This window comes from Pan paniscus, chromosome 2, assembly GCF_029289425.2.
Source record: "Pan paniscus chromosome 2, NHGRI_mPanPan1-v2.0_pri, whole genome shotgun sequence".
NCBI lineage: Eukaryota > Metazoa > Chordata > Mammalia > Primates > Hominidae > Pan > Pan paniscus.
Window position 1 is genome coordinate 181,609,295 of NC_085926.1, and position 22,576 is coordinate 181,631,870.

The 22,576-nt window shown below is 40.5% G+C and overlaps 1 protein-coding gene across 8 annotated transcripts in view; it reads left to right on the top strand.

Moving 5' to 3' along the window:
* The window catches only part of YEATS2 (YEATS domain containing 2), a 112,390-nt gene that overhangs the window by 37,043 nt on the left and 52,771 nt on the right, over positions 1 to 22,576 (top strand). For 5 of the 8 annotated variants that reach the window (XM_003832008.5, XM_024928271.4, XM_063602627.1 and 2 more), the window contains exons 8-13: positions 1,945 to 2,056; positions 10,880 to 10,924; positions 15,284 to 15,464; positions 17,338 to 17,577; positions 19,736 to 19,897; positions 22,098 to 22,201. In XM_003832008.5, the coding sequence (XP_003832056.2) occupies positions 1,945 to 2,056; positions 10,880 to 10,924; positions 15,284 to 15,464; positions 17,338 to 17,577; positions 19,736 to 19,897; positions 22,098 to 22,201 (844 nt within the window). Of the gene's footprint in view, positions 1 to 1,944; positions 2,057 to 10,879; positions 10,925 to 15,283; positions 15,465 to 17,334; positions 17,578 to 19,735; positions 19,898 to 22,097; positions 22,202 to 22,576 lie in introns of all 8 variants that reach the window. The other 3 variants (XM_008957370.4, XM_034957795.3, XM_008957369.4) reach the window with 1 other exon arrangement.

Sequence of the window (22,576 nt, forward strand, 5' to 3'; positions counted from 1 at the left end):
GTACTCCATTCTGTGTTTCTAATAAAGCCATTTTTGTTTAATCCCCATAGTCTTACGGTTTTTCCCTCTTGGTGTCAATGGTTTATTTCACCTTCTATGAGGAATCTAGAAGTATTGAAGTTTGTTCGGGGGAGGCAGTCCTTTATTGTGTGAAGTAACGTCTTTTGAAGTATACCATTTCCATAAATAATGTTGTTGTAGGTCTTAGATTCTTTTTTTGCTTCTAAAAATATGGTTATGGAGGAATTTCCTGTTAAAAACCATTGTTCATTTTTCCTGACTTTGTGCTGTTTGTCTGTCTTCTCTGGCAGCAGTCTTTCCTGTCTATTCACTAAAGGTTAGGCCATGTACATAAATTGAGAAACATACCTAATTTATCATAGTCATTGTGAGAGAAGTTCAGCATTCAGTGTGATTGAGGCATATTGCAAATGAGTTTAGACTTACCATTTAGCTTTACTGGAATTTAAATGACCAAACTTCACATCAGTAGAATTTCCATTAATTGACTCAAGTCCACCATGCCTCTAGGCTACACTGTATCTCTGGCTGTGGGTCCCGTTTCAGACTGTCTCAAGTCTACCTTCTCCTTTGACCCCAAGCGTGAATCTATACCAGCGTCACAGCTGCTTCTCTTAGCTCCTTTGCAGCTGATTTCTTCCATCCAGGGCACTCTAGTTTTCTTTGCTTTCTTTTCTCTTTGGTTTATAAGGTATTTATTAATTTCTCTGCTTTCTAGGCTCCCCTCATATCTCAGGGATTTTTCCTGTCCTGGGCTCCGTTGTTAGCTGCTGGCTCTGTGCTCGTTAATTCACATCTGTTACACTCTTCTCAGGTTGTGTTCTTGAACTCTGCACTCACTCAATTCAATTTTCCAAAAACACTATCTGTTGAGTTTCTTTCTCCTTGTCATTTTCTTTTTTTTTTTTGAGATGGAGTCTTGTTCTGTCTCAGGCTGGAGTGCAGTGGTGTGATCTCAGCTCACTGCTGCCTCTGTCCCCCGGGTTCAAGCGATTGTCGTGGCCTCTCAAAGTGCTGGGATTACAGGCATGAGCCACCGCACCCAGCCTCCTTGTAATTTTGATATCTTCTCTCATTACTAATTCTAAGCCAGTATTCATAACAAATGTTTTCATTTTAAAAGCATTCTCTCTCTTCCCTATGCACTTAAACCATATTGTTTTGAGTACTTAATGATATATCAATTAAATTTCTAAATTTTTTTATTATGGAAAATTTCAGACATATATGGAAGTAAAGAATATAATGAACCCTCATGTGCCCATCACCAGTTATTAACAATTTGCTCTTTTCCATCAATTCCCGCCCCTCCTTTTTTCTTCCTTCACAAATTACATTGTGCTGAGAATTCTCCAATCCAGTTAGCATGCACACACATTCCTTTCTGCCCACTAAAATCAGTCATAGTCACTATTCAGGGAAGGTCATATTGTGAACATACGATCTTTCTTTAAGTCTTCTTAGCAGAGAGTTTCAAATAAATTGTCTCAATTAAGCATGTTCATGATTTGTTTTGTTTCTGCCTCAGTGGAGGAATAAATACAAGGGTTTAGGGTAGGGAGCATACCTCATGGCCTGTATCTGTCAAATGCCAATTAAAGATCCTCGCTCTCTAGTGACATTCATCAGATCAACCTAGTTCCCTCGTCTGTGAAAATGACATTGGATTATATGGTCTAAGTTTACTCTAGCTGTTAGCATTCAATAATTGAAAGTTTAATAGAGGTTTGAGTTGAATTTTTTCTTTTATAATTTAGCATTTTAGCAAACAAAATTCGGCATGTTGATTTAGTTTTAAATGAGGAAATCTAAATGATTCTCAGAAGACAGTGAATTTCTGATTTATGCATTATCAGGAAACTTTTTCTGTGTAGGATGAGAGAGTGAACATGGATGAACGTGTTAATATCTGCTTTTCCATAGAGAGCCTCCTTTTCACCTGACCAGAAGAGGCTGGGGTGAGTTTCCCGTCAGAGTTCAAGTTCATTTTAAGGACAGCCAGAACAAGCGGATAGATATCATACATAATCTGAAGGTATTGTAACAAAACATTGCTCCCTAGTTTTGAAGTCTCTTTTTACCAGCTACAATTGATCCTTGAATAGCATGGCGGTTAAGGACCCCCTCGCATTAAAAAATTCACATACAACTTTCAACTCCCCCAAAACTTAACTATTAATAGCCTACTGTTAACTGCAAGCCTTACTAATAATGTAAACAGTCAATTAACACATATTTTGTATCTTATATATATTATGGACTATATTCTTACAATAAAGTAAGCTGGAGAAAAGAACTGTTATTAAGAAAATTATAAGGAATAGAAAATATATTTATTATTCATTAAATGGAAGTGGATCATCTTAAAGATCTTTATCCTCGCCATCTTCACATTGAGTAGGCTGAGGAAGAGGAGGGATTGGTCTTGCTGCCTCGGGTGGCAGAGGTGGAAGAAAATCCATGTATAAGCAGATCTGTGCAGGTCAAACCCATGTTCAAAGGTCAGCTGTATTCAAAGTGGGAGTGTTAGGTCTTCTGCAAGAAGTGGCTAAGAATAGTGGGGGGAAGAGATACTATTTCTGAGTATGTTTATGCTTACTGCTACAACACTACTTTGTCCTCTGATGCAACCATCAGAGAGAGAGAGACTCAGTTTAGAGGACAATGCATATCCTTTAAAAAGATGAACAAAGTGGTCAGATAATCAGAACACATGAATCTTTCATCAGACCTCACCATCAATGTGTTTCTTGGGGCTAAGTTACTGAAATCTTTTTAAAATCTGTTTACTTTTCTATAAAGTGGGGCAAATAATAATGTTTGTCTGTAAAGACAGAAATGAACGTGTTTTGGAACTGATAAAGTACTATACAAGATTATAATGCTTTTGTATTGTAAGAAATCCTTTAATGATAAATGTAGCCATGTGGTTTATGGTGCAGCCATTGTAAATTATATCTTATGAAGTGTTGTCTTTCCACGGGGAGAACTGCCCTTATAAGAAGTGAAACACAGAGTACAGGCATACTTTGTTTCATTGCACTTTGCTTATTGCTCTCAGTAGATACTTGATTTTTTAAAAAATTGAAGATTTGTGGCAACCCTATGTCAGACAACTCTGTGAGTACCATTTTTCCAACATCATGTGCTCATTTTTGTCTCTCTGTCACATTTTGGTAATTCCTAAAATATTTCAAGCTTTTTTTTAATTAAATCTGTTTTGATGATCCTGTGATCAGTGGTCTTTGATGTTACTATTATTTTGGGGCACGACAAACCATGCTTATAGGAGGATGAAAGTAATTGATCAGTGTTGTGTGGATTCTGACTGTTTCAGCAACCAGTCATTCCCCCATCTCATTCCCTCTTTTGGGGCCTTCCTATCCTCTGAGAACAACAATATTGAAATTAGGCCAATTAATAACCTTATAATAGTTTCCAAGGGTTGAAGTAGAAGGAAGAGTCACACATCTCTCACTTTAAATTAAAAGCTAGAAAGGATTAAGCTTAGTGAAAAAAGCATGTTGAAAGCCAAGATAGGCTAAAAGCGAGGCCTCTGTGCCAAACAGCCAAGTTGTAAATGCAAAGGAAAAGTTCTTAAAGGAAATTAAAAGTGCTACTCCAGTGAACACACAAATGATAAGAAAGCAAAACAGCCTTCTTGCTGATTTGGAGAAAGTCTCAGTGATCTGTATAGAAGATCATACCAGCCATAACATTCCCTTAAGCCAAATGCTATTCTAGGGCAAGGCCCTAGCTCTTCAATTCTGTCAAGACTGAGAGGGGTGAGGAAGCTTCAGAGGAAAAGTTTGAAGCTAGCAGATGTTGGTTCGTGAGGTTTAAGGAAAGATGCCGTTTCCATAACATACAATTGCAAGGTGAAGCAGCAAGTGCTGATGGAGAAGCTGCAGCAAGTTATCCAGAAGATCCAGCTAAGATCATTGATGAAGGTGGCTACACCAAACAACATATTTTCACTGTAGGTGAAACAGGCTTCTGTTGGAAGAAGATGCCATCTAGGACTTTCATAGCTAGAGAGGAGAAGTCAATGCCTGGCTTCAGAGCATAGGATTGACTTCTTGTTAGGGGCTGGTGACTTTATTTATTTTTATTTTTATTTTTTGAGATAGAGTCTTGGTCTGTGACCCACGCTGAAGTATAGTGGCGTGATCTCGGCTCACTGCAACCTTTGTGTCCTGGGTTCAAGCAATCCTCCCACCTCAGCCTCCCAAGTAGCTAGGATTACAGACGCCTGCCACCACGCGCGGATAATTTTTGTATTTTTAGTAGAAATAGGGTTTCACCGTGTGTTGTCCTGGCTGGTCTCAAACTCCTGAACTCAAGTGATCCACCCGCCTCAGCCTCCCAAAGTGCTGGGATTACAGGCATGAGCCACTGTGCTTGGCCACAGCTGGTAACTTTAAATTGAAACCAGCGCTTATTTACCATCCAGTAAATCCTAGGGCCCTTAATAATGATGCTAAATCTACTCTGCCTGTGCTTTATAAATGGAACAAAAAAGCCTGGGTGACAACACATCTGTTTATAGCATGGTTTACTGAAAATTTTAAGCCCACTGTTGAGACCAACTGCTCAGAGAAAGGGATTCCTTTCAAAATATTATTGCTCATTGATAATTCATCTGGTCACTTAAGAGCTCTGATGGAGGCCAGGCATGGTGGTTATGCCTGTAATCCCAGCACTTTGGGAGGCCGAGGCGAGTGAATCACTTGAGGCCAGGGGTTCGAGACCAGCCTGGCCAACGTGGCAAAACCCCGTCTCTACTAAAAATACAAAAAGCAGCTGGGCGTGGTGGGTCACACCTGTAGTCCCAGCTACTAGGGAGGCTGAGGCAGGAGAATCGCTTGAACCCAGGAGGCGAAGTTTGCAGTGAGCCGAGATCGTGCCACTGCACTCCAGCCTGGTGACAGAGCGAGACTCCATCTCAAAAAAAAAAAAATAGCTTTGATGGAGATGTATAAGGAGATTAATGTTGTATTCATGCCTGCTAACACAATATCCATTCTGCATCCATGAGATCAAGGAGTAATTTCAACATTCAAGTCTTACTGTTTTAAGAAATATATTTTGTGGCCAGGCACAGTGGCTCATGCCTGTAATCCCAGCCCTTTGGGAGGCCAAGGAGGAAGGATTGTGTGAGCCCAGGAGTTTGAGACCAACCTGGGCAACATAATAAGACCTCATCTCTACAAAAAAAAAAAAAAAAAAAAAAAAATTAGCTGGACATGGTGGTGCTTGCCTGTAGACCCAGCTACTTGGGAGGCTGAGGTAGGAGAATCAGCTTCATGGTCCCAGGAGGTTGAGGCTGCTGTGAGCCACGATCAAGCCACTGCCCTCCAGCTTGGGTGAGAGAGCAAGCCCCATGTCAAAAAATAAAAAATAAAAAAAAGGAAAAAAAATATATTTTGTAAGGCTATGGATGCCATAAATAGTGATTTCTCAGATGGATTTGGTCAAAGTAAATTGAAAACCTTCTGGAAAGGACTAACCATTCTAGATGCCATTGAGAACATTTGTGATTCATGAGAGGAGGTCAAAGTAGCAACATTAACAGGAGTTTGGAAGAAGTTGATTCCAACCTTCGTGGGTGACTTAAGTTCAAGACTTCAGCGGAGGAATTAGCTGCAGGTATGGTGAAAATAGCAGGAGTACAAGAATTAGAAGTAGAGCCTGACAATGTGACTGAATTGCTGCAGTTTTATGATTAAACCTTAATGCATGAGGATTTGCTTCTTACGGATAAGGAAAGTAAGTGGCTTCTTGAGATGGCATCCACTCCTGGTGATGATGCTGTGAACACTGTTGAAATTGACAACAAAGGATTTAGAATATTACATAAACTTACTTAATAAAGCAGCTACAGGGTTTGAGAAGATTGACTCCAATTTTGAAAGAACTTCTCTTGTGGATAAAACACTGTCAAACAGCATTGCATGCTACAGAGAAATCTTTCATAAAAGGAAGTCAGTCGAGGCAGCAGAATTCATTGTTGTCTTGTTTTAAGAAATTGCCGTAGCCACCCAAACCTTCAACAAACAGCCATCAGCATCAAGGCAAGACCCTCCACCAACAAAGAGATTAGTTCACTCAAGGCTCAAGGTGATCATTAGCACTTTTAAGCAAGAAAGTATTTTTAAATTAAGTTATGTATATTATTTTGTTAAACATAATGCTGTTACATACTTAATAGATGATAGCATAGTATAAACATAATTTTTATAAGCACTGGGAAACAGATTCATTGTGACTTGCTTTATTGCAGTATTCACTTTATTGCAGTAGTCTAGAATTGAATCTGCAGTTATCTCTGAGGTATGTTTGTATAAAACTGTATGTACATGAAGTCAACCACGATCTTTGAAAGGTAGAAAAAAAACAAACAAAAGAAATATACCAAAAAGTTGGAGCAACTGAAATAATGACATTGTGAACTATTTCTCATGCCCTGTTTTTGGTTGGTTTTCTCAAATATTTTTGCAATTTTATATAAATAAACGTTTATTTTTTATTTTTTTTGAGACAGAGTCTCACTGTTGCCCAGGCTAGAGTGCGGTGGCGTGATCACGGCTCACTGCATCCTTGACCTCCCCCGGCTCAGGTGATCCTCTTATCTCAGCCTCCCAGGTAGCTGGACCACAAGCGCATGCCACTACACTCAGTTAATTTTTTTATTTTTTGTAGAGATGGAGTTTTTTTTCCACTGTGTTGCCCAGGCTGGTCTCAAACTCCTGAACTAAAACAATCTACCCTCCTCAGCCTCCCAAAGTGCTGGCATTAGAGGCGTGAACCACCTTGCCCGGCCCATATTTAATTTTTATAATGGAAAGACCATTTCTTAGTGTTCCCTTAGACCCTTTTTATAGTATTATAGTTTTGTGTACATTTTCTCTACATGTGACATAATCCTGATACTGTACATCTCCAAAGCACCCTTACTTTGTGGTTTATCACATTGTTCCCACTAATGGCTTCCAAAACTGGGCTAACTGAAGCTGAGTATATCTGTAGAATTCCTTTTTCATTCCCTTTCTTCTACAAATGGACCTCTTTCAAGCTTAAGGCATGCTGAAATTTCTCTTCCATTGGTGATAGGTGGGACTGCTTAACCTGCGGCTTAAGTTATTTTCCAAAGATTAGCGTAAGACTAGGTTGCCTTATGACCTCAGAGAAGCACTGGAACCAAATAAAAGGGCACACAGCCACTTTATTAAGGGGCAGAGTACTGTCCTGTTACTTAGAGGAAAGTCTTTTAGTTGTGCCTTTTTTTTTTTTTTTTTTTTTTTTTGAGACAGAATCTCGGTCTGTTGCCCAGGCTGGAGGGCAGTGGTGCAATCTCGGCTCACTGCAACCTCCGCCTCCCAGGTTCAAGCGATTCTTCTGCCTCACCCTCCCAATTAGCTGAGATTACAGGTGCCCGCCACCACGCACGGCTAATTTTTTTTTGTATTTTTAGTAGAGACGGGGTTTCATCATGTTGGCTAGGCTGGTCTCAAACTCCTGACCTCAGGTGATCCACTCACCTCGGCCTCCCAAAGTGCTGGGATTACAGGCATGAGCCACTGCGCCTGGCCAGTTTTACTTTCTTTTAATCTTATTTTTAACACAGCACATACTACCTTATGTTGCACTGGGCTCAGACCTAGTCTCTAAACAAAAGGAATTCTTTACATACTTTTCACATCTTATATTGTACCTATCACTTAGAGCTTTTGGTGGAAGATTATTGGAGACAGTGTTTTAAAATGACAATAAAATGTTTCTTACCAGTTTTCTGGAAAACATCATTTTATTGTTTTGCTGTGTATTGGCCTTGAGACCCTAAACACCTGTGTTGTAGCCTTGTGATCCTTATTTGCACTGTAGTATTATTTTTCCTGTCATTTTTTAGTTAACTCTTGGAGCCATCTTTGATTCTTCCCTCTTCTAAATATTTGTTTAGTTGCAGACCATTATTCTTTCTTCATAATCTCTTTTACATTCCGTCCTCCGCCCTTCCCACTATTCTTTTTTTTGTTGTTTTTTGTTTTGAGGCAGAATCTCACTCTGTCACCCAGGTTGGAGTGCAGTGGCGCAATTTCGGCTCACTGCAACCTCTACCTTCTGGGTTTAAGCGATTCTCCTGCCTCAGTCTCCCAAATAGCTGGGACTACAGGTGCACGCCACCATGCCCAGCTAATTTTTGTGTTCTTAGTAAGAGAGGGTTTCACCATGTTGGTCAGGCTGGTCTCAAACTCCTGGCCTCCAGTGATCCATCTGCCTTGGCCTCCCAAAGTGCTGGGATGGCATGAGCCACCGCGCCCTGGCCCCTGCCCACTATTCCTAGGCTGCTATTCTGCTGTCTCCTGATAGGCTTTTAAAAATCCATCTCCTTTCTTCATAGGGCATCCTACACAACGGTATCTGATCAGTCTGCTTAAAACCGCAGAACCTTTCTGCTATCCCTTTCAGAAAACTTGATTGAATTCCTGTTAAAGTGCGAACACCCCCGCCTGCTCTCAGGGCTCATTTTGACTCGATTTACTTCCCCTAGATTGTCTCGCACAAGTCCCCTGATGAACATTCTGCTCTAGCCATGGCAGTCTATTCATGTCATAGAGATGCCTTGGGCCGTCTTTCCTTGGGTCTTTTTTAATGCTCTTCTCCTCCTCAGATGCTTGTCTGAATTCTTTGCATTCTTCAAGTTCTTATGTAGCTTTTCCTGGCTGTTAAAGCCTGAAGTGATCTTTGTATTTTGTACAGTAAATAATGATGTATATTTGATTCTGTAAATATACATTAAATATTAAATACTCTAAATATTAGAGTTACATAAAATTTAAAGTTCCTAGAATGTGTGAAATTACTATATCCTGCATTTCTGACAGGTAGTCATTTACTCTCTCCTTACCCATCACCCTAGAGCACAGCACTTCCCAAGCCAACACATTGATCCATTTAGTAAAACCTTGACCCCGTTTGTCCTTTTGTCCTAGTGTTTCTTTTTTCTGTTTTGTTTGTTTGTTTGTTTGTTTTGAGACAGGATCTCGCTTTGTCACCCATGCTGAAGTGCGGTGATGCAAACACGGTTCACTGCAGTCTCAACTTCCTGGATTCAAGCAATCCTCCCGCATCATCCTCCTGAGTAGTTGGGACCACAGGCATGCGCCACCATGCCTGGCTAATTGTTTAATTATTTTTGTAGAGTTGAGGTCTCGCCATGTTGCCCAGGCTGGTTTTTTTGTTTGTTCGTTTGTTTGTTTTTTGTAGATGGGATCTCCCTTTTTCACCCAGGCTGGTGTGCAGTGGGGCGATCATGGCTCACTGCAACCTCAACCTTCTGGGCTCAAGAGATCCTCCTGCGTCAGCCTCCTGAGTAGCTGAGACTACGGGAACATGCCACCACACCTGGCTAATTTTTGTATTTTTTGTAGAGACAGGATTTCACCATGTTGTCCAGGCTGGTATTAAACTCCTGGACTCAAGCAGTCAGTCTGCCTTAGTCTCCTAAAGTTCTGGGACTACAGAAGTGAGCCACCAAGCCCGGCCTCAGGCTGTTGATTTTTGAAATAATACAGAATAAGGCTTAGTTTTATAAGAACGCTAAAAATGTTTAATGATAGCCTTCATGTCTCCTGAAATCATCTCTACTCCAGGCAAAACCTGTTCCTGTTACATTTCTTGTATGCTTTGTTTTCCAGTTCCTCTTCTTGTTTTGATACTAGTTCTGTCCTATCCAATGTCCCTCTTGAAATTTGGTCCCAACAATGAAAGATACACCCGTGCGGATTACAGAGAGACTATTATTTCTATGCTCTGGAGACTGTGAAAATGGATGTAACCTAAAATTGCCTTTTTTTTTTTTAGCAGTCATACTGTTAGCTAAGGTTTAAATATTAAAACTCCAGATTTCTTCCATGGAACCACTATTAATCCACCCTGTATTGCTTTTTATCTTGTGAACACTAACTCTTATAACTGACTGAGTTGTCCTCTCTGTGTTGGCTGCTAAGAAACTCAGCCAGATGTGACACCTACCTCTCATAAGCCTTTAAAACCTTGTATTTACTAACCTACCCTGGCTTCATTTTTTCCCTCTCCTTTTTTTTCTACCCAATTTAATACTTTTCCCTGTTAATCTTATTGTATGTTTATATTGTTATCACAAGTTCTTTTTTTAGTGGTGGAATATAAATTTACAAATAAGAACTTAACCTTTTTCTGTGTAATTGTAAACTCGTTTATATTATTAACATTCCCTCAGTTTGTATTCCTCTCTCAAAAAACAAATCATGATGCCAGTATATTTGAAGTCATTAGCATAGCCTCTACTGCCTATGTTTTCATTCTTTTTTTTAAGTGCTTAGTAAATATACTCTGAGTATATAATTGTGTCCAAGAATGTATGCATTTAAAATACGTATAGCCTGTCATTTAAAATATCTGTACACAGTCTTTGCAAACCTCATCTATGTGGCTGCATGATATTTCAGAGATTGATGGTCCATGGTTTACTTACACATTCCTTTATTCTGGATTTTTATGTTGTTTTTAGTTTGGTTATAGATAATGCTGCAGTAAACATCTTTTTGTGTAAAACTTCCTCCATTTTTACATTGTCCTTAGAATAGGTTTTTTAAAATGTATAATTTATATTAAAAATATAGTAACTATATGTCTGAGGTTTTTATTGATTTTACTCAACTTTTTATTGAAGTGATGAATTTATATTTTACATTATGAAAAAGTAGATCCTATGGTATGAAGACTTGCAAAACAGCTGTAGATAAAGATTGTATCCTATGATAATATGTAAGTAAGTGCAGTGAAATTTAACACTCTCCCTTTTGTCTTTCCATAGCTGGATAGAACTTATACTGGCTTGCAGACTCTTGGAGCAGAGACGGTAGGTTTTTTTCCTACAGTATTATCTGGGAATGAGTAGGATGAAAATTGATCTTCATTTTTTGTTTGTTTGTTTGTTTTGAGACGGGGTCTTCGCTCTGTCACCCAGGCTGGAGTGCAGTGGCATGATCTCGGCTCACTGCAACCTCTTCCTCCCAGGATCAAGTGATTCTCCTACCTCAGCCTCCCAAGTAGCTGGGATTACAGGCACGCACCACCATGCCTGGCGAATTTTTATATTTTTAGTAGAGACAGGGTTTCACAGGTGTGTGCCACTGCACCTGGCCGATCTTCATTTTTAATTAGGGAAAAGATTAGTGTTAGTTTTTTTTTTTTAAAGTTTGCCTTTCTGTGTTAGTCCATTCTCACACTATTATAAATAACTACCGAAGACTGGGTAATCTATGAAGAGGTTTAATAGACTCACAGTTCCACAGGCTTACCAGGAAACTTGTGGCTCCTCTCCCCTTGTCTCCCCTCCTTCCTCTTCCCTTCCTCCTCCCTTCCCTTTCCCCTTCACCTTCCCCCCTCCCCTTCCCCTCCTTTTTTTTTTTTTTTGAGAGGGAGTGACGCTCTGTTGCCCAGGCTGGAGTGCAATGGAGCAATCTTGGCTCACTGCAACCTCCTCCTGGGTTCAAGCGATTCTCCTGCCTCAGCCTCCCAAGTAGCTGTGACTACAGGCACGTGCCACCACACCCAGCTAATTTTTGTATTCATAGTAGAGATGGGGTTTCACCATGTTGGTCAGGCTGCTCTCGAACTGCTGACTGCTCTCGAACTGCCTGACCTCAGGTGATCCACCCGCCTTGGCCTCCCAAAGTGCTGGGATTACAGGCGTGAGCCACCACACCAGGCTTTCTCCTTTTCTCTTCTCTTTTCTTCTTTTTCTCTTCTCTTTTTCTTAATTGAGACAGGGTCTTACTCTGTCAGCCAGGCTGGAGTACAGTAACATCATGGCTCACTGCAACCTTGAATTCCTAGACTCCAGCCATTCTCCCACCTCAGCCTCCCAAGTAGCTAGGACTGTACACCTGCACTAGCAAGCCCAGCTAATTTTTACATTTTTTATAGAGACAGTGTCTTACTATGTTCACAGGCTGGTCTCGAATTCTTGGCTTCAAGCAGTCCTCCCGCCTCAGCATCCAAAAGCACTGGGATTACAGGCATGAGTCACTGCGCCCAGCCTTGGTTCATATATATATGTGTGTGTGTGTGTGTGTGTATATATCTATATATATATTTTTTTTTTTTCTTGAGACAGAGTCTCACTCTGTCGCCCAGGCTGGAGTGCGGTGGTGTGATCTCCGCTCACTGCAAGCTCCGCCTCCCGGGTTCACGCCATTCTCCTGCTTCAGCCTCCCAAGTAGCTGGGACCACCGGCGCCCGGCACCACGCCCGGCTAATTTTTTGTATTTTTGGTAGAGATGGGGTTTCACCGAGTTAGACCAGGATGGTCTCGATATCCTGACCTTGTGATCCACCCACCTCGGCCTCCCAAAGTGCTGGGATTACAGGCGTGAGCCACGGCGCCCGGCGGGTTCATATATTTTTTTAAAATTGTGCTTAAAAAACACGTAACACAAAATTTACCGTCTTACCGATTTTTCAGTGTACGGTCTAGTGGCATTAAGTATATTCACATTATTGTGCAGCCATGACCTTAGTCCATCTTTAGAACTGTTTTCATCTTGCAGAGCTGAAACTCTGTACCCATTAAAAATGACCACCCACTCCTCCCGCCCCCCAGCACTGGCAACTGCTGCTCTACTTTCTGTCTGTGTGAATTTGACTACTCTAGGGTACCTCATATAAGTGGAATCATACCATATGTGTCTCTTTGGGATTGCCTTATTTCGCTTTGCATAATGTCCTCAGATTTCATCCATGTTGTAACGTATGTCAGAGTTTCCTTCCTTTGTAAAAAAATTTATTTTTATTTATTTATTTTTGAGAAAGGGTCTTGCTCTCTCTCACCCAGCCTGGAGTGCAATCACGGCTCACTGCAGCTTTGAACTCCTGGGCTTGTAATCTGTCCTTAGCCTGTCAGGTAGCTGGGACTGCGGGCGTGTGCCACCATGACCAGCTAATTTATTTACTTACTCGTTTATTTATTTATTTATTTTTTGAGACGGAGTCTCGCTCTGTTGCCCAGGTTGGAGTGCAGTGGCTCGATCTTGGCTCACTGCAAGCTCCACCTCCCGGGTTCACGCCATTCTCCTGCCTCAGCCTCCTGAGTAGCTGGGACTACAGGCACCTGCCACCACGCCCGGCTAATTTTTTTTTTTTGTATTTTTAGTAGAGACGGGGTTTCACTGTTAGCCAGGATGGTCTTGATCTCCTGACCTCATGATCTGCCTGCCTCGGCCTCCCAAAGTGCTGGGATTATAGGCATGAGCCACCGCGCCCGGCCTACTTGTTTATTTTTTGTAGAGACAGGGTCTCACTATGTTGTCCAGGCTTGTCTTCAACTCCTGGGCTCAAGCTATCTGCCTGCCTTGGCCTCCCAAAGTGTTGGGATTATAGGCATGAGCCATTGTGCCCCGCCCCTCTTCCTGTTTTAGGCTGAATAATACTGCATTGTATGTATATACCACATTTTGTTTATCCGTTCACCTGCTGATGGACACTTGCGTTGCTTCCAGCTTTTGGCTGTTGTTAATAGTGCTGCTATGAACGTAGGTGTATAGGTATCTATTCAAATCCTTGCTTTCAGTTCTTTTGGGTATATATCCAGAAATGGAATTGGCTGGATCCTATGGGAATTCTGTTTTTAGAGGAACCACTGCTATATTTTTTCGTGGTAGCCGCACCATTTTACATTCCCACCAGCAGTGCACACGTATTCCAGTTTATCCACGTCTTCACCAGCATTTGTTAATTTTTTTTGTATTTTAATTTATAGTAGTTATTCTGTTGTTTGTGATGTGATATCTTGTGGTTTTGATCTGTGTTTCTCTAATCATTAGTGATGTTGAGGATCCATTCATGTGTTTGGTGACCATGTGTTTATCTTCTTTGGAGAAATGTCTATTCAAAGACGTTCAGAAAATGTCTTTGCCCATTTTTAAATTAGGTGGTTTGGTTTTTGTTGTTGCTGAGTCACAGGAGTTATTCATATATTCTGGATAGTAACCCCTTACCAGATAGATGATTTGCAAATATTTACTTCCATTCCGTGATATATTTTTGCCTTTTCACTCTGTTGATTGTGTCCTTCGATGCACAGAAGTTTTTAAGTTTGATGTCCCATTTGTCTATTTTTTATTTTGTTGCCTATGCTTTTGGTGTCGTGTCCAAGAAACCATTACCAAATTCAGTGTCATGAAGCTTTTCCCTTATATTTTCTTCTAGGAGTTTTATTGTTTTAGCTTTTATGTTTCGTTCTTTGATCCTGAGTTAATTTTGGTATATAGTGTAAGGTAAGGGTCCAATTGCATTCTTTGGTATATGGATATCCAGTTTCCCTAGCACCATTTGCTGAAAATACTGTCTTTTCCCCCACTGAATGGTCTTGGGACCCTTGTCAAAGATCATTTGACCATATATGTGAGGATTTATTCTGTTCCATTGGTCTGTATGTCTGTCTTTATGCCAGCAGCATACTGTTTTGATTACTATAGCTTTGTAATAAATTTTGAAATCAGGAGTCTGAGACCTCCAACTTTGTTCTTCACCTTCGCTCCCTTTTTTGGTATTCATCATATAATATCAGCAATAGCCATTTAATCAGAGTTCACTAATTAAATCTTACTCTGTCTAGAGAAATCTGCTGTATTATGTCAGAAGGTACTTATTGAGCACTGGTCCAGGTGCTGGGAATACAGAAATGAACACAGTAGCTTCTTCCTTCAGAGTCAAATTCTTAGTGGCATTGAAAATGGGGAGGGTAGACAGTAAACACAAAAGCAAATAAAATTACTTCAGTTACAAATAAGTGCTGTGAAGATAAGAGTAGCTGGGGGATAAGGAAGTAGCTTATTCTTGGGTGCTTAGGCATGCTCTCTCTGAGAAGGTGATACTTCATTGAGACCTGCTGGTGAGAAAGGCAGCCATGCAAAGATTTGGAGGAATACTGTTGTAAGGAGTAGCAACAGCAAAATCAAGAGGCCCCAATTTTGTGAATCATTTCACTGAGATTTGTATGTTAAACCAGATTAGATTTTCACTGAGGTATGTGTCTGTTAAGCCAGATTAGATTACCTTCTAGAATAATTCCTTTAGTTCTTCAGATTGAAATTGTCTTTGAAGTGTGATTAGAAGTTATCTCTCACATCCCTGAGATTACATTCTTGGACGGGACTTGAGCTTTCTGTGACATTGATGATGGACTCATGAGCCTGATTGTTGCCCAATTGTCTAGGTAGTGGATGTTGAACTCCATCGCCATTCTCTCGGAGAAGACTGTATCTATCCTCAGTCCTCGGAGTCTGACATCTCTGATGCCCCTCCATCTTTGCCTTTGACCATTCCAGCCCCAGTGAAAGCTTCTTCACCAATAAAGCAGTCACATGAGCCAGTACCCGATACCTCTGTGGAGAAAGGTAATACAGCAGTTTTCCTTGCATAACGTTGTTCTGAGGCATTCCTTTCCCATTTGCTGCTTTCAGAGACCTATAGTATATGGAAAATAACTTTGCTATAAGTAGACATGCTGCCTCTACTACACAGTTCTGTTATGAAAGCCAAATTTCCACTCGTGTCAAAAATATTTTTCCGGCTGGGCACTGTGGTTCACACCTGTAATCCCAGCACTTTGGGAGGCCAAGGCGGGTGGATCATGAGGTCAGGAGATTAAGACCATCCTGACTAACACGGTGAAACCCCATCTCTACTAAAAATACAAAAATTTAGCTGGGTGTGATGGTGGGTGCCTGTAGTCCCAGCTACTCGGGAGGCTGAGGCAGGAGAATGGCTTGAACCCGGGAGGTGGAGCTTGCAGTGAGCTGAGATGGCACCACTGCACTCCAGCCTGGACAACAGAGCGAGACTCCATCTCAAAAAAAAAAAAAAAAATTTCCATGAAGTTTTACTGACATTTTATAAAATGTAAAAGTCGCTAAAAAATATTAGATTTTTAAATTTATTTTTATTTTATTTTATTTTGAGATGGAGTCTTGCTCTGTTGCCCAGACTGGAGTGCAGTGGCGTGATCTCGTCTCACTGCAACCTCCACCTCCTGGGTTCAAGCAATTCTCCTGCCTCAGCCTCCCTAGGAGCTAGGATTACAGGCGTCCACCACCGCTCTCGGCTAATTTTTGTATTTTTAGTAGAGATGGGTTTTCACCATGTTGGCCAGGCTGGTCTCGAACTCATGACCTCAGACGATCCACCCACCTTGGCCTCCCAAAGTGTTGGGATTACAGGCATGACCCACCACGCCTGGCCTAAAACAGATTTTTATCACTTGATAATTCCTTATAATGTATTACAGGAAGACTTTCTGGTTCAGCTTCTGATTGTGCGAGCAAGAAACTTGAATATTAAATACCTGATTTTACTTAAAAAAAGATTCATCACCAACAATGTATTTTGACCATGCCATTTTTAAATTTAACAAATATATGTGTATAAATACATATTTAAATGTTCCCATATATAAGCATAAAAGATATAAAATTGATCTTAAATGTTTTATTTCTAAGCCTATATTTTAATGTGGTTAGTATTACAGTTCTTTTATAAAATCTCAACTTTATTCCTCTTTAGATTTCAATTGCATCTTTTTTATGGGCATTTAATAAGATACAAGAGGGGCCGGGCACGGTGGCCCATGCCTGTAATTCCCAGCCTTTTGGGAGGCTGAAACCATCGGATCACCTGAGGTCAGGAGTTCAAGACCAGCCTGGCCAACATGGCGAAACCCCGTCTCTACTAAAAATACAAAAATTAGCCAGGGATGGTGGTGCATACCTGTAGTCCCAGCTATTCCGGAGGCTGAGGCACAAGAATCGCTTGAACCCGGGAGGTGGAGGTAGCAGTGAGCTGAGATCACACCACTGCACTCTAGCCTGGGTGACGAGTGAAACGATGTCTCAAAAATAAGTAAATAAATAAGAGAGGAGGATATCATTAGATTTAGTGAATGCTTTCTAAGATTTTTTCTTCTCTAAACAGTTTTTCAGTTTATATATTAAAAAATGGAGGAACATAAGAACTTTTGTTCTTTTTATGTTATATATGGTTTATAGTTAATAATGTTTTCAAGTTTTTTTAAAAAAGCACTTTAAACATTATTCTAAGCATATATATTTTTCACCAAAAATATGAAGGGCTGATTGATTGTATTTATTTTGCTACCAGTACATGGTTTAAAATGGGTGTTGAAATAATGCATTTTTATTCTTTTTCCACAATGGTAAGGTTTTATTTCAAAGCGATTGATGACTTGCCATTTGCCTGTTTCATCTCAAGCAGGATTCCCAGCTAGCACTGAAGCTGAACGACACACTCCGTTTTATGCTTTGCCATCTTCATTGGAAAGAACACCCACCAAAATGACTACAGCCCAGAAAGTTACCTTTTGTTCCCATGGCAATTCAGCTTTCCAGCCAATAGCATCAAGCTGTAAAATTGTTCCACAAAGTCAGGTTCCTAATCCTGAGTCACCTGGAAAATCCTTCCAGCCCATCACCATGAGCTGCAAGATTGTGTCAGGTATGCAGATGTTTTGAAGACAGTGTATATGGAGTTGACTGGTTGTTAAAATTGTTGGAACAACAAAACAAAATACTTGGCTTTTTTTCTCTTAAGTTCTTCTAAGCAGTGTTTGTTTAACAAAAGGAAATTTATCACTGTTGATTGGCAAAGCTGTCACAAGGCAAAAACAAAGCTCATTCATACGGAAATGAATGGAGGAGATAAATGAAACTCAAATGGTCAAATTTTTGTCTGCTAGAATCAGCACAGGTAAAATGTTTGCTAGGATATATGGCTGAAACTAAGGTGTAGGAATCGTGTTTGGGGATTATATACATGGAAACCACAGTGACTAGTAATAGAAAAAATTTAGAGGCCTTTGGCATGGAGTTAAATTTTAAGGGTTAGAGTTGGTTGGGAATTGAAATGCTTTATTCTGTCTGTAACCACACTAGAAAATTATTCATTCCTATTGTCAGTAGGTAGTTCTGAGTTGTCTTGTTCACTAAGATTGGATTATCTTTTGCCTTGTGACAGTTTCATTTTATGTTAAGTAAAATTTAGTAGGAATATATACTTTATGGTTTTGACTGTTCCACCTTAGAACAAAACATGTTTGTTAAAAGGCAATTGGAAATACCCAGGAAGTATGAGGACTTCTGTATAATACTTAAATGAAGGGGGGAAAAAAGAATGTTTGGTGTTATAAGTAGACAGCTAAGCAGAAATAGGATCCAAATCTTTGATGAGAGATAAATAGCTTCTAATTGGTAGGCAGTTTTTTTTTTTTTGAGATGGAGTTTTACTCTTGTCACCCGGGCTGGAGTGCAGTGGCGCGATCTCAGCTCACTGCAGCCTCCACCTCTCTCAGGTTCAAGTGATTCCCCTGGCTCAGCCTCCCAAGTAGCTGGGACTACAGGCACGTGCCACCACTCCCAGCTAATTTTGTATTTTTAGTAGAGACGGAGTTTCACCATATTGGCCAGGCTGGTCTTGAACTCCTGACCTCGGGTGATCCACCTACCTCAGCCTCCCAAAGTGCTCCGGTTACAGGCGTGAGCCACCGTCCCCTGCCATTGGTAGGCAATTTTACCTACCAGGTAGAAAAATTTTGGAACTTGCTACTTCAGAGGTGGAATAGGCTGAACATATAAATTGATTTGAAGTTTAAAGAAATTCATGGATGACAAGTTTGATCAATAAAATACAGTAGAGGATGTTTAACTGTCAGTAACTTTTGAGAGTATTTTGCGGGAACATGAATCTTTCTGGGTTATGGCTGTGACATAGTATTGACAGAGACTTTTGCTCTGGGTAGGTGAATTTCATATTTTCCTATTCAAAACAAGACACCAGGTTCTTAAATCCAGCTGTTTACTTACTGATTTTCTTCCTTTTTTTTTTTTTTTTTTTTTTTTTGAGACAGAGTTTTGCTCTTGTTGCCCAGGCTGGAGTGCGATGGCGCCATCTCGGCTCACTCCGCCACCCGGGTTCAAGCGATTCTCCCGCCTCAGCCTCTCGAGGAGCCGGGATTACAGGCATGCACCACCACACCCAGCTAATTTTGTATTTTTAGTAGAGACAGGGTTTCTCCATGTTAGTCAGGCTGGTCTCGAACTCACAACCTCAGGTGATCCGCCTGCCTCGGCCTCCCAAAGTGCTGGGATTACAGGCACGAGCCACTGCACCCGGTGTCTCATGCCCGGTCTCTAATTTTAGTGTCTTTGAGTATAACCAGTACTATAAAAGCCTGCCTATGGTGTTAAAAGATTTATCATATCAAGATTCAGCAGTTACAAAAAAAGGTTCAGCAGTTTCGCACTGCTGTGTAAAGTACTGCTTTCTGAACTATAACGTGCATACCAGGAGATCTTGTTGAAGTGAGATTTATGTTTAGTAGGTCAAGGATGGGACCATAAAATCTGTTTCTTACAATTTCCTCGATGATACTGATGCTGTTGATCCAAGGATAAGGATGCAGAGCATGAAACATACATCCTCTGCCTCCCCTGTACCTCTGTTGCTGCTCAGTACCGGGAGCACGCAGTTTCCATTTTATTTTCCCAATTTGTTACCTTTGTCCTGGTGGCACTGACCTTCTTCCTTGTCCTCAACATCTTCTTACGTGAGTTGAATATGTGTATTTTGTTTGTATTCTCTCTTTTTAATTAATAAGGTTCCCCAATATCAACTCCAAGCCCATCACCATTGCCTCGAACCCCGACTTCCACTCCAGTCCACGTGAAGCAAGGCACTGCCGGCTCTGTTATTAATAATCCTTATGTTATCATGGACAAGCAGCCGGGGCAGGTGATTGGAGCCACCACTCCCAGTACAGGTGTGTATTAGATCCATATTTGTACCATCTAAAGGGTTTGATCTTTTATTAAAAATGTAATCCTGCCATGACTTGGTAGCCATGTAATTGGAGAATGAAATCTCCCGTAAACGAGAAGCGAGAATACGTAAAAGGAAAGCCAATACTCTTTCTCTGAGGGGAGATTTACTCTGTAAAAGTTGCATTTTTTAGAATTTACTTGAGTTTTCTTTTAATTTCTAAAAATTCAAAATAAGCCATAATGAATGTTCTTAAGAGAATAGTTGATTTTGTTTTCATTTGGAAGACTTACTCTTTGGGGGACTGTAAGCAATGTGGTTACTACCTCTTCCAAAGAAGCTTTTGCTAACCTTGTGGGCCACATACCGTTCTCCCCAGTCAAATAAAAATGATATTATTTTCTTCAAGGAAGACCCATTCTGCTTGTGGGAGGGGAAATTGAAACCTGCAGTTTTAAAGAGAACTCTAATAGGAAAAAGTCATCCTTGGGTTCACCGTGTTCCTCACTGTAATCCCATGCAACTATATCATGCTTTTTAGGTTTTTTTGAAATGCTTTCTCTAACATTATTTTATTTATTCCCTTCAGTTAACCTGTATTTATTGTTAATTAATTAATTTATTAATTTATTGAGACAGAGTCTTGCTCTTTTCACCCAAGCTGGAGTGCAGTGGCGTGATCTCGGCTCACTGCAACCTCCACCTCCCGGGTTTAAGCAATTCTCCTGCCTCAGCCTCCCATGTAGCTGGAATTACAGGCGTGCATGACCACGCCCAGCTAATTTTTGTATTTTTAGTAGAGATGGGGTTTCACCATGTTGGCCAGGCTGGTCTCAAACTCCAATCCACCTGCCTCAGCCTCCCAAAGTGCTGGATTTACAGGCGTGAGCCACCACGCCTGGCCCCATTCAACCTGTATTTAAACACACGCTCCTAACTATAAACTTCCCTGAAGTTTTCACTTCTAATTAAGAGAAATAGAAGATAAATTAAATAAAAGGGATGATTATAAGATAATGAGACTGATTTTTTTGTTGTTGTTTGTTTGACCTATTGGATTTAACACATGAATGTATGTTGGGCTTTTCCAAGCAGTTTTTTTTTTTTTTTTTGGAAAGGCTAAATTTTAATAGTGATTGTAATTGTGGAATGCCCTTAAAAATTACTGTGTTCAAGGCTTACCCAGTACCTTTCGAACATACTTAAGGATGCCAAATAGGTGTTATTTCATGACATTTTGTTTTAGGAATCAGCTAGAAGTCTTTGGAGGCAAGTTTGGTAAATGGAGTAAATGATTAAATACTATTTGGGGTCTTGACTTGTTGACTATAGGTAATATATGACTAAATTTTTTTCAGACTCTAAAGGCAGTTGTACAGATGGAGTATAAAATGTTTAATCTTGGCCAGGCGTGGTGGCTCATGCCCATAATCCCAGCACTTTGGGAGGCCAAGGTGGGCGGATCACCTGAGGTCAGGAGTTCGAGAGCAGCCTGGCTAACATGGCGAAACCCATCTCCACTAAAAATAGAAAAATTAGCCAGGTGTGGTAGCGCGTGCCTGTAGTCCCAGCTACTGGGGAGGCTGAGGTGGGAGAATCACTTGAACCCAGTAGGTGGAGGTTGCAGTAAGCCGAGATCAGTCAACTGCACTCCACCCCGGGTGACAGAGCAAGACTCCATCTCAGGAAAAAAAAAATAATAATAATAATGTTGGCAGCATTTTGGAATAGGCATAACTTTCTGGTGAAACTACTTTGAAGGAGCTAGCAGAATGCATATATTCTGGCACATTTGTTAAACAGTATCATTATGTTGTAGTGTCTATTATTGTATGAGGAGTAGAACATACAAGTAGAATACGTTATAGTGTCTTTTATTGTATAAGGAGTAGAATATACAAGAATATGCTACTGTTTATTGTACAAGGAGTAGTCTAAAACAAGTGACTTTACTACTTATTCTTCTGCATGCCCTTACCAGCTTCTTACCTTCTTCAGGTTGAGCATGAGATCAGCTTCACAGGGATGGGTCCTTAAGGGTTTTTTCCATACTAGTTTCAGCCTTAACAATGAGTTTTCAACCCTTAAACATGAAAAATAAATAGTGCGAAAGAGGGGAGGATGGTAGAAATGCTTTAAAATTACCTTTTGTAAATTTTACTTTGTTTATGTTTTACTTTTAATTGTGCCTTGCTTATCAGGAAGTCCTACAAACAAGATCTCCACGGCTTCTCAGGTCTCCCAAGGAACAGGTTCCCCTGTTCCTAAAATTCATGGAAGTAGTTTTGTAACATCTACTGTCAAGGTAACATTCTTACTGCGTTATTACACTTTGCTAGCTTCTTTTTCTTTTCATTTTTAAAAAATAATTTTTCAAATGGAGATGGGGTCTCCCCGTATTAACCAGGCTGTATTGAACTCCTGGCCTCAAGAGATCTGCCACCTCACCTGCCAGGGTACTGCGGTTACAGGCATGAGCTGCACCCCGCCACTTTGCCGGTTTCTGAACATCGTATGTTCAGCCTCAGCAAGAATGTGTCAGTTGATGACGCAAATTTCATAAAATGGAATCTTCAAGCTGTTAAGTGTCTAGACTTTACTACCCCCAGACTTTACTAACTTACTTGGATCTACTCCAGACTTTACTACCTTACTTGGATCTTTTCATAGTGTCACAAAT